Source organism: Terrapene carolina, unplaced genomic scaffold, assembly GCF_002925995.2.
Source record: "Terrapene carolina triunguis isolate 2854851 unplaced genomic scaffold, T_m_triunguis-2.0 Scaffold21, whole genome shotgun sequence".
NCBI lineage: Eukaryota > Metazoa > Chordata > Testudines > Emydidae > Terrapene > Terrapene triunguis.
In genome coordinates this window covers 31,379,743-31,392,367 of record NW_020664372.1, presented here as the reverse complement: position 1 = coordinate 31,392,367, position 12,625 = coordinate 31,379,743, and the positions used below count along the sequence as shown (strand labels likewise).

Below are 12,625 nucleotides of genomic sequence, written 5' to 3'. Positions count from 1 at the left end.
AAAAAAAAAAAAAAAAAAAAAAAAAATGCGGCCGTGCCACCCTAGGATTGGGCGGAATGCCGCCTCGAACAATCTGCCACCCCAAGCACCAGCTTGTTCAGCTGGTGCCTGGAGCTGGCCCTGGTGAAAGCAGAGGACTGGACTCAATGACCTTTCAAGGTCCCTTCCAGTTCTGTGAGATAGGTATCTGCCCACAGAGGAATAGTTTGTGAAAATTTAGACAAAATCCCTTCAGCCATTTGAATCATGAGAGCATAAAAAAACATTTTCCATTTTAAAAATAAATAAAATAGAACCATCTTTCTTATCCCATGGGGCTTACTCAAAAATAGATGAATTTTTGGATTTGATGACTGATTAGGCTATAATGTACAGTGTGTGCTTTGCTACATTTGAAAAAAAAAATACTTGAAAATGCAAGACTCCAAATGCATAGAAGAACATTCTGTCAGTGCACATAGGTCTGACCAGCAACCACTGAAGTCAATAAGAGTGTGTTTTTTTTTTTTTACTTCAGTAGGCACTGGTCAGAGCCTAAGTTTACTGGTATAACTTCACTGATGTTATTTACATTGATGAGAGATCAGAAACATGCCCTTAAAGATAGATGTGGTGCCCATGAATTGTAAGTGCAGCAAGCAATTTAGCTCTGTACTTTTTAGTAGCCACTCATACCATTCCCAAAGTTTGTTAATTGCAGAGGCTGAATAGTTGCAGAAGGAGTTGGTGCTAGCAACTTGTGGAGGCTGCATTCCTCGGAAACTTTGGTCAATTTGTTTGAATGAAGCAACAAAGAAGTTGTGCTGGGAAACGTGGCAGACAATTAACACAATCAAAAGTTGCAGCTTGTAAGATCTGCCAGCAAACTAGTTCTTCACTAAGGATTTGACAGGCCCCACAACACATGAGACCTCTGTAGCTCTATTCCTCTAAAGCTTAGAGATCCACAGGACGTGAACTTTTGAAAAACATCAGAGGACATATTTGAATGGAGGCTTCACTATAGCTATGGGTCAAGCATCTTACAAGTACCACTGACAAAGCCTGGAGATCTTGCAATCTTAATCAAATCAAATGCTTTAGGACTGTGCAGCCTGCTTTTCCAGTGCACCTAGCCCATAATGTTGGCTGGGGCAGAGGCAGGCCTGGGGAAGAGGCCCACTTCCCTGCTCCCGTTGAGGTGATGATCGTCCCTTAAGAGTCTCTGTGCATCCTCAAGCACAGAAGCTGTATTTTTCCCCTGGTCCTTGCACAGGGCTGGCACAGGAAAAGGCTCCATCCACCCTCCTACTCTTCCCCCCACGTACACACTCCCAATTACAATCTGCCCGCCAGTATCTTCTGGTCCTTCTAACCTCAGAAAATGTAAACTTCCATGTATTATGTATATTGTAAACAACATGGATGAACAAAATGGGCACTTTAACAGTGCAAGAGAAATCTTTCCTTTACAGAACTTGCTGATGTCTGAGTGCTTATTTTCCCCAGTCTTAATGTTGCATTCAATTTTTTTGTTGTTTTTTCATTTAATATGTGCTGTAATTTCAGACAGTTCAAATTCTTAACAGTGATTGCCTGGCAAGCAGCAATTCTCTAGTTCCCTTTACTTGCTTTAATTTCAGCTCCATCAGAAGTTGGCACACTTTCTCTGTAGGCATTTTTAGAGACATTTAATAATCATTCAAAGTACTTTGGTTTCATTTACTTCCATTGTCTAAATTATTTTCCTTTATGTGTTAGAGTTTAAGAAATTAAAGTAAAGTAGTACTGAACACTGCAGAGTAATTTTTCTCCCCAGATAAAACGTTTAACTCTAGTGTAAGGTTAAATACAAAACACTATGCAAATACATAAGGCATAATCATTGGTTTCCTGATCATTTAAAATTGTTATCATCAACACTGTGTGCAGTCTGCTCAACCGAGTGCGATAATACAGTAGCTGTGTACATTGAAAATAAATATACAATTGATGGCTCAGATTGGATTCTCTCTATCGACACTTCTAGAAATAAAAAAGAGGTAAATTTGACTTTCTGTCTTGTAGGTCCACGAGGAGCCAGAGGTCCACAAGGCCCTGAGGGTTTACCAGGGTCTATGGGCCCACCAGGCACACCATCTGTCGCTCATGGCTTCCTTGTTACCAGACACAGCCAAACCATTGAAGAACCAGAATGTCCATCTGGAACTAAACTGATGTACTATGGCTACTCCTTACTTTACGTACAAGGCAATGAAAGGGCACATGGTCAGGATTTGGGTAAGAAATAATAAAATAAATCAAATCAAATAAGGTGTTAGCATGCATTACTGATGAGTGTGTAATGCAGCTTAATTTCATTACAAACCAAACGAATATTTATCTTATTCGTAGGCTCATACTACACTATGTAGAGCACAGACTGCATAATAATCATACTTACTTATAGATATTATAGTGGTTTACCCTTTTCCAGCACTGCACAAACATGCACTGAGGAGCGTGACGGGACATACCCCCATCCCACTGGTAGAAAGGCTTAGGTGCACCTGCAGAACATGCTCCGCCTGGAGAAGGAGAGCTTAAAAAGGTGAAACAAGCCACAGAAAAGGGGGGAAATTTGCCTGGTAGCAGGAATGCTGCTAGGGACTGCTAGTGAGCTCTAGTAGCAAGGGGAGCTCAGTCTGAGGCAGTGGCCAGCCTTTCCTTCCCCCCGACTCCCCTCACCTTCAGCTTTCGGCAGAGGAAGATTGACATTACAAGCTTATTACCAACAAGGGCCCTGAAGGGCTGCTTCCCATCAGTGACCTGTGGCAGGACCTGGAAAGCACCTCCTGGGATTATAGGGACAAGTGAACTGTAGTTGGACTCTGAGAAGACTCCGGCAGTGAGCTGAACACGTGCTGGGAATAGTGAGATTGCCCACAAGTGGGGCTCCCATAGGCAGGGCTTAAATTCAGCCAGAGCTGTCCAGAGCAGAGCTCCAGTAAATATTTTCAACCTCCCTGGAATTTTTATAGCACGTTGGGGGTGGAGGGGTCTGGGGGCCCCAGAAAAATACTCCATGAGAATTTAAGCCCTGCCCATAGGGGACTTAGGGGCAAGAGACTCAATGAAACTACAGCCGAGCCCAGGGTATGGGTCAGCTGACTACAAGGAGACAATGGCTTCTTTGATCAGAGAACCTCAGGCATTTAAGGCATTGCACATGTATAATATATTTGATTGCTAGTTTGGGTAATTACTAGCTAGTAATCAAAAATATCATCTTAGTTTAATGTAAATGTATTGGTGTTACTGAAAAGCCCTTAAGTTTTGCATTCCCTGACTTTTTATATTTAAGTTTGTGATCTTATTGTTGCTTTAATGTATCTTTTGGCATCTGATAAACAAATATACAATTCTAGAAGCAACCATTATATAAACTTGACTACCATGGAGCTGAGGGGAAAAAATTATTTTAAAGTCTGATTGTGGTCTGCCATTGGGATTTATACAGGAGCAAAACAAGCTAGCCCTCCCCTCTCAGACTGATATCAGAATCTCCCTTATGCTCTCACCATCCTGCTGGAGCGAGCCGGGAAGTGAGTTTCAAAGTCAGGGTTGCCATGTTAGCACTTTAAACATTGTGCACTGTCATCAAAATTGCACTGATTAAAATATGCCGTTGCCAAATATTCACTCGAACAGAGTTTTACACATTAACCTTTTTATTACACTTTCAGGCACAGCAGGGAGCTGTCTTCGTAAATTTAGCACTATGCCATTCTTGTTCTGCAACATCAATAATGTATGCAACTTTGCATCAAGGAATGACTATTCCTACTGGCTGTCTACTCCTGAACCCATGCCGATGAGCATGGCACCTATCACTGGTGACAATATCAGGCCATTCATCAGTAGGTGAGTATTGCTCTTGCTGCATTGGTTATGAATATGCAGAAGACCTATTAAAAATAGAGCTGGTCAAAAAATTTTCATCAAACTTTTTTCATATCACTCAGACTATCCTGATTTTATTTTCGATTAAATGATTGAAATTTTTCCATATTGATTTGAATTAAAATGAAAATATTTTGAGTCTCCACACCTTTTCCACTGGAAAAAGTGAAGAGATCTCAAGCCAAAAAATGGTTATTTGGATTCATATGAAACAAAAATATTTATTTTGAATAAATTCACTGAAAAAATACAACAGGAAATTTTGAATTAAACAGAAATTTTGATTTTTATTCAAAATTCCAAGGGGAAAAATAATTTCTGTTTTTATACTCAGCTCTAATTAGAAGCACTTTGTGGCTCAATATCTTTTGAAAATATATCAATGTCTGTTTTAACTATCATGCAATATGCTGCATTGTTTTGGACATTGCTTTGGTGCTTGAATACAACTAGAGTTAGTTTAAAGCAAACAATATTGCAAAGGAACCTGGTGTAGTACTGTAAAGCAATCATTTAAGAACTGACTCCTCAGCTGGTGTAAACTGATGTAGTTGCATTGAGCTCATTTGAGCTGCACCAGTTTATATCAGCTGTGGATTTGGTCCTATTTTTTTTTTTTAATTTACTAGCATAAACTGTGCCATGGTGTAACATGCACAAGGCTTAAGGCAGAAGAGATCACATGAACTTAGTGGGCTGCACCACTCTGATTTAATTAGGATCTGACAAAGGAGCTCCAACATCTTACTAAATTGATAATCATGACACACAGGGGTCAGGCAGGGCCTTTATAGGCCGTCCTGATCCTAGAGCAGGGGTAGGCAACCGGCACGCGAGCTGATTTTCAGTGGCACTCACACTGCCCGGGCCCTGGCCACTGGTCCGGGGGGCTCTGCATTTTAATTTAATTTTAAATGAAGCTTCTTAAACATTTTAAAAACCTTATTTACTTTACATACAACAATAGTTTAGTTATACATTATAGACTTAAAGAAAGAGACCTTCTAAAAACATTAACATGTATTACTGGCATGGGAAACCTTAAATCAGAGTGAATAAATGAAGACTCAGCACACCACTTCTGAAAGGTTGCCGACCCCTGTGCTAGAGTGTGAGGTTATGCCTAGGCTGCAGCTGGGAGGATGCTTCCCAGCTTGGATAGGCAGACACATGCTAGCTCTGCTCAAGCTAGCATGCTAAAAATAGCAGTGTGGCTACAATGTCATGGGCAGCGGCTCGGGCTAGCTGCCCAACTACATACCCAGGAGGTTAGGTGGGATTTAACTCAGGCAACTAGTTCAACCCACCACTTATGCTACTGCATCCATACAGCAGTTTTTAGTATGCTAGCTCAAACAGCGCTAGCATCCGCATTGGGAAACATCCTCCCAGCTGCTGTGTAGACACCCTAACAACTCCTGTGCTCTCTCCCTACCATGGAGATGAGTGGGAGTGGAAATTGCTCTGGTGGGCTTTCCGAGGGTGGGAGCATGACACACTTGTCTATGTATATTAGCTATCCAGACAATTCTAAGGTAACATCCCCCATCGTAGGTATCCAGTGTATCAGAGTACTTAATATGGCGGTTTGTTTCTCATATAACATGAACAAGCTAAGGGCCAATTTTTAAAAAGGATTCATAAGAATGAAATATCACTCCTTCTGCATGGCAACACAACTTTGTGTGTCCCCAGACTTGGAGTTTTATGTGTAAATTGTGTAATTGGACCCAACTTATGCAAATATTACTTCTGTACTTAATTCCCAGTTTTTTGACACCCAAAATGCCTCAAAATTTGATTGTACAGATTTTGGCCAAGATTTAAAAAAAAAAGAGTAGAGATTTGGGGTGTCTGCCTTTTTTGTGCCCTACTGGAGATGCCTAAAAAGGATCTAATTTTCAGAAAATGGTGAGTGCCCACCCTCTGAAAACTAAGCCCCATTAACTTGTTCATGTCAGGTACCCAAAATCCCTTGAGTCACTCTTGAAAGTCTTGAACAAAGAGACCGCTGTTGAAATTTGCCCTTAAATTGCCCACTATCCTATGCATACAGAGTACTTGTGGTGCTTTATATATATTTGTAGATCTTGCAGCTTTCCCTTGAACCCTGGATTCTAAAAGAATCTACTGTGCCAAGAGTTGCCATGGAAAGGTGGTGTAGAGTGAAATTATTTTAATATGTTCTTTTGTATCTGTGCATGCCACTGTAATCTCAAAGCAGAAGGCTATCTTCATAGTCTGACAGTTTCTTTTATTATTTGAGACTGTTAAACCATCATCATCCAGCATTGAAAAATTGAAAAGATGTAAAAGTGTCACTTGCCTACCCTGGTTCAAGAGATTTCCTTTGTCCCAAAGTCATTCATTGATGCACCAGAAATCTCTTGAAGCAAAGCTAGTACCAGGCGCCTTTTACATTCTATTTTTTCCTCTTTCATTGCTGTGCTTCTTAAAATAACCATGTAGTTTTTGTGCTGGAGTTCTAGGCAGTGTGTGAATCCTTTTATGTCAAATGTAGATGCCTTCACTCTGAATTTCTTTGCTTTTGTGGATTTAACAGAACCCAGCTTATTCCTGCTTGTTAAACTTAATTTCTCTGTTGCTCTGATAATGCAATACAAAGCTGTTCATCTTAGGTATCTGGTTTGAACCAAAAGGGCCAGTGCTAATTAAAAGTGGCTATTTTTAGGGCTATGCTGCAAGCAAGGAATTAGTGGTCCCAGTCAAATTCCTAATTAGCAGGAGCCCATATGATTATCATTTGCATCATAACTGGCATTTATTAGTACTTTGTTTGGCAGTCTTAGCAAAGAGAGAGAGACACCCACCAAGGAGTTACTGCGCCTGAGCCTCCTGCTTATTTTGGGAGCCAGCAGGTCAGAAGTAGAATCTACATACCTGAACTAAAAGCATCTTGGTTTGTAAACCTCTCAGAATGTTGGTTTCTTAAGCCCAGTGTTCCAGTTGGTTGGCTAAGTTGTCCTTTATTCAGAGATAAGGACCCCAGACATAAACAAAAGTCACCTTTAAAGGGAATACATATGGAACCCTCCTCTGTACATGTTTCACTGGCCTTCCCAAGAAGTCTTCAGTTCCTCAAAGAAGTGCTGGTGTTCTCTCCAGAAGTCCTATAAGTCTACAGCTAAAGCAATGTGTTGCTCCTATTTGCTCCTGGTCTCACCAGCAGGGCCGGCTCCAGGATTTTGGCCGCCCCAAGCAGCCAAAAAAAAAAAAAAGCCGCGATCAGGATCTGTGGTGGCAATTCGGCGGAAGGTCCTTCGCTCCGAGCGGGAGTGAGGGACCATCCGCCGAATTGCCCCCGAATAGCTGGATCTGCCGCCCCTCTCCGGAGTGGCCGCCCCAAGCACCTGCTTGCCAAGCTGGTGCCTGGAGCCGGCCCTGCTCACCAGACCTTCTTCTAGTTCTTTAGCCATTTTCCCTTCAGTGTTAATAACATTGCACATATGCTGGCTGTTGAAATTTAAAATTTAAAAGAGAAAAAAGGGTAAATGTATTGAACTATTCAGTTTATAATAATAAGGCCCTTCCTTTCCTTTATCCAGTGAAGACTGGTAGGATTAGTGACTCCAATGCTTAACTGGTTGGTCTTGTAAATTCTGAACTTGCTGTGCAAATAACTCCCGAAAAGAGGAAATAAATGTTACTATTCCAAGTACATTGAGTTCCTTGCTGTCATGTTCTTTATAGATGCTCTGTGTGTGAGGCTCCTGCCATGGTAATTGCAGTTCACAGCCAAACAGTTCAAATACCATTGTGCCCTGAAGGCTGGATGTCGCTTTGGATTGGTTACTCCTTTGTAATGGTAAGTGCACCAGGACGTCACCTGGATCAGAAAAATAATTTATGCTGGTGTTTGATGTATTCCTGCCTTTAGAAAGGTACTGTCTGTCTGTGCCGTTGCAGGGAAACAAGGGTCAGAAGACAAGGTCTGCTCTTTTGGTGACTTTAGAAACATGTTGGCTATTTAGTTAATGTGAGAGAATAATTTAGTAACAATTCACTCTCTAGTTTCTAGCAAAGTAATTCCTCTCACAAAACACACTGTCATTCCCTTGTTTACAGCTTCAGCACAAATGCCAAGGACTAAATGAACATAGAAATTAACAGACCTTCCTATTGTCCCTCCAGTTCAGGGTTGCAGCACCTTCACAGAGCAATATAGAGCCACTGCCTCTGCTCTTCCTGATCTCTCCATGAATAGGACCTTTGTCTAATTGAATTTTTGATCTTTTGAGCAGTCTCTGGTGTGCTTCAGTACCAAAATTTATCTGACACAGTCTCTGGTAACGCAAGGCAATTCAGTTCTGTGGGCCCTAACACCAGTGGATTCCAAGATACTCTCCCTGATTACCTTCAACACCATGCTCCTCCCAAGGCCCAAGATACCCTGTCCCTGGGATCCATTCCTCCCATTTTTCCCAGACTCCCATTGCTCCCAACTGGCCACCCGTTATCCCAAAGCAGGAGGAAAGAGCAGCAGCAGGTTCTCCACCACATTACTGAAAAGAGGGGAGGAAATGCATATGGCAAAGTATTGGTTTAAAAGAGTTACCACCTACTGTCACTAAGGGCTTGTCTACGTTACCTGCTGGATCGACGGGTAGCGATCGATCCAGCGGGGGTCGATTTATCGCGTCTAGTCTAGACACGATAAATCGACTACCGAGCACTCTCCCGTCGACTCCGGTACTCCATCAGGGCAAGAGGCACAGGCGGAGTTGATGGGAGAGCGTCAGACTTTGACTTACCGCAGTGAAGATACCGCGGTAAGTAGATCTAAGTATGTCGATTTCAGCTCCGTTATTCACGTAGCTGAAGTTGTGTAACTTAGATCGATTCCCGCCCCCCTCCAGTGTAGACCAGGCCTAAAGAGTTAGATATTTCTAATCTGGTTGATTTACTTGTATTTTCCCAGCATACCAGCGCTGGTGCTGAGGGTTCCGGACAAGCTCTGGCATCTCCAGGTTCCTGTCTAGAGGAGTTCCGCAGTGCTCCCTTCATAGAATGCCATGGTCGTGGAACTTGTAACTATTATGCAAATGCTTACAGCTTTTGGCTTGCCACTATAGAGAGAAATGAGATGTTCAAGTAAGTTATAATTGATTTTTCTTTCTAAAATCCATATTCACGGCTCACTATACATCTGTAAAAGCAACAGTGTGAAACTTACTTTAAAGTAACACTAGGATTGTTCTAGATTAATCTTAAAAAATGAATAGCTATTGGTAGTCTGTTTGGATTAAGATATACCAAATGAAACCTATTTACAGTATTCCTTTTAGGATGACCTAAGAGTGTTTGTACCTCCACCACACCTGTGTTTCACTTGTGTGATTTCAGTCGTAATTGAGATACACTGACATCTTGATAGAAATTATCCCAGAGCATAATCTCATCCCTAGTGGATATTAGCTCATAATAGAAGCACTGCAAACTAGCACAGCTGTTGACATCTCCTCGGAAAGGGTATGTGTGCATTGCCAATAAAAACCTGTGGCTTGCCTGTGCCAGCTGACTTGGACTCACAGGGCTTGGGCTAATAGGGTATTTAATGGTGGTGTAGACGTTCAGGCTCGGGCTGGAGCCCAGGCTCTAGGATACTGTGAGATGAGAGGGTCCCAGAGTTTGGGCTGCAGCCCAAGCCAAAACATCTACACCATAGTTAAACAGACTCTCAGCCTGAGCCCTGTGAGCTCGAGTCAGCTGGCATGGGCCAGCCATGGGTGTCTAATTGCAGGGTATACATACTCAGAGAGGCAGAGAACTGAATGAGCTTGAACAATTATTTATCATTCACCCATGAGCTTCACCCTGTACAGATGGGCCTATGCACAACTTCTGTACTATTTAGGCTCTAAATTGAGGAATTAAGTGATGCAAAGCCTTGTGCGAGCCGCTACCCAAGAATAAATATCACTCTTTAGTACAAGGAAGGCTACTCAGAGAAAAAGAGAGAAGAATGAGTCGGCAATGTGACGTGGCCGTGAAAAAAGCTAATGCGGTCTTGGGATGCATTAGGCGAGGTATTTCTAGTAGGGATAAAGAGGTGCTGCTTCCGTTATACAAGGCACTGGTGAGACCTCATTTGGAGTACTGTGTGCAGTTCTGGTCTCCCATGTTTAAAAAGGATGAACTCAAACTGGAACGGGTACAGAGAAGGGCCACTAGGATGATCCGAGGAATGGAAAACCTGTCGTATGAAAGGAGACTCGAGGAGCTCGGTTTGTTTACCCTAACCAAAAGGAGGCTGAGGGGGGATATGATTGCTCTCTTTAAATATATCAGAGGGATAAATACCAGGGAGGGAGAGGAATTATTTCAGCTTAGTACTAATGTGGACACGAGAACAAATGGATATAAACTGGCCGTCGGGAAGTTTAGGCTTGAAATTAGACGACGGTTTCTAACTGTCAGAGGGGTGAAGTTCTGGAACAGCCTTCCGAGGGAAACGGTGGGGGCGAAAGACCTCTCTGGCTTTAAGATTAAGCTTGATAAGTTTATGGAGGGGATGGTTTGATAGGATAACATGATTTTAGTCAATAGGTCAATAACTTGCCATCGCTGGTAATTAGTATCAATGGTCAACGTGGGTCCGGCTGGAGAATCTTGCCCGCATGCTCGGGGTTCTGCTGATCGCCATATTTGGGGTCAGGAAGGAATTTTCCTCCAGGGTAGATTGGCAGAGGCCCTGGAGGTTTTTCGCCTTCCTCCGCAGCATGGGGCAGGGGTCGCTTGCTGGACGATTCTCTGCGACTTGAAGTCTTTAAATCATGATTTGGGGACTTCAACAGCTGAGTCAAGGGAGAGAATTATTCCAGGAGTGGGTGGGTCAGCTTTTGTGGCCTGCATCATGCAGGAGGTCAGACTAGATGATCATAATGGTCCCTTCTGACCTTAAAGTCTATGAGTCTATGAGCATCATAGTTACTTTATTCCTTACGTCCCTCACAAGGAGAGAACTGTAAAGCTTGGCATCCCTTTCTCTTTATGAACACCACAGAAACAGTCCTAGTTTGTATATCATACATCCTTGGGTAGGGGACCAATCCTGCAACCTTACCTCATGTGAATTTGAATTGCAGGCTTGAGGTCCGGATTATTAAAGGCACATAGTCAATAAAAAAAATCACACTTCTGTCGGAAAATATTTTACCCACTTTTGTTTTTAATAATTTCTCATAACTAAAGAGTTTAGAGAGACAGATCTTTTTCAGTTTGTTTTGTTTATTTTGACAACACTTCGTATAGAGTCATTCCCCCCTGCCAAGTTAACAATAAACTTGCAAACTGATATTTTTGTATTAGCAGTTATTGATGGTTGTCCATTTTTTTTATAGGAAACCTACTCCTTCAACTCTGAAAGCAGGGGACTTGCGCTCAAACGTTAGCCGTTGTCAAGTCTGTATGAGAAGAACATAATGACGTTTGAATTTCAACTAACGTCACAATATGGTGCTATTTGTTTAACTGCAATGAAGCTTAGATGTATATCATATGTGCCTCATTGTTGTCCAATATGAAAACAGTAAAGTGCCTTATAGGAACTTGCATAACTAACACACACTGCTTTACTGGCTCTATACTTGCTGAAGAAGAAAAGAGACAACAAAGATAAGCTTCAAATACCAAATGGCACTTTTGGTAAAAGAAATGTTTATGTAAATGCAATGCACTGACAGTATAAAAAAGCCAGAGTTCATGCAGAAAAATTCAAAGGTGCTAGGAAGTATGTTGTTGTGCCTTACTTTTGACTCCCCTTTCTTGTATTATATATTTAGATTCATTTCTCCTACCCAGTTACGTATGCTATTACCATTGTCTAGCTATCTCAAAATTCCAGACTCTTAGGTATGTACTTATTGTTCCTGTACAAAGTAATACTAATATAAAGAAGAGTTTTGTGATTACAGATTATGTATCCATATTTTCAAAACATAGGGTGCCATCTAGCTTGCTTTTCTATTTGTAGTGCTTACTTCCACCTTAGTCCTATTGGTTTCAGTGGGACTATGCTCCAAAGGAAGGGTTTGCCAAACTAGTTTCACAAATGGGCAATTAAATGTTTCTGCTATGTTTGGTACTATGCAGCTTCTTCATGCAGTGGAACAAATTTTCCTGTGGAATAAAGAATGGTCCAATTGTGGTTAGGAAATATATATATATATATATATATTAGTAATTTATATAGGTATCAACAATTAGGCAAATCAAGCTTTGAGTTTGCTACAATTTCAAAAAGAAGCTTACATAATTTTTCCTCTTTTTCAATACAGTGTCATAAATTAGATGTTAAATGCAAAATAGTTAATGTGAAAAATCTGTTTTCTTTCGCTCATTTCAATACCTAACTGTAAGTTGCAGAGAATGAACCCAGGTTAATGACTATTTGTGTTTATTATAGTAAAACGTGCTTTGAGCTTACAGTGTTTATTCTGTATTTAATATTTTCAGGGTTTTAAAAACTAATCACACACTGAATGACTTGATTTTCAAATTTAAAAGGCCTTAATTTTGTTAATATTCCCCCAAAAAAGTTTTTTGAAGTGTTCAAAGAAATAGTTCTATTGGATCTCTATGCAAATATTCTGATGTTTGAGCACAGCTGTGTCTAAAACTATTTTATAGACTATAACCATGCAAATACCAAAATATTTTTGAGAATGCCAAGGCCTTTTATGTA

General features: G+C 41.2%; 1 protein-coding gene across 1 annotated transcript in view; it reads left to right on the top strand.

Annotated features, from left to right (window-relative positions):
- The window catches only part of COL4A1 (collagen type IV alpha 1 chain), a 221,258-nt gene extending 208,944 nt beyond the window's left edge, over positions 1-12,314 (top strand). The window contains exons 48-52 of the mRNA XM_024206140.3: positions 2,047-2,259; positions 3,705-3,882; positions 7,633-7,747; positions 8,861-9,033; positions 11,283-12,314. Of these exons, the coding sequence (XP_024061908.2) occupies positions 2,047-2,259; positions 3,705-3,882; positions 7,633-7,747; positions 8,861-9,033; positions 11,283-11,364 (761 nt within the window). The 3' untranslated portion in view covers positions 11,365-12,314. The remainder of the gene's footprint in view (positions 1-2,046; positions 2,260-3,704; positions 3,883-7,632; positions 7,748-8,860; positions 9,034-11,282) is intronic.
- Positions 12,315-12,625: the final 311 nt, after the last annotated feature.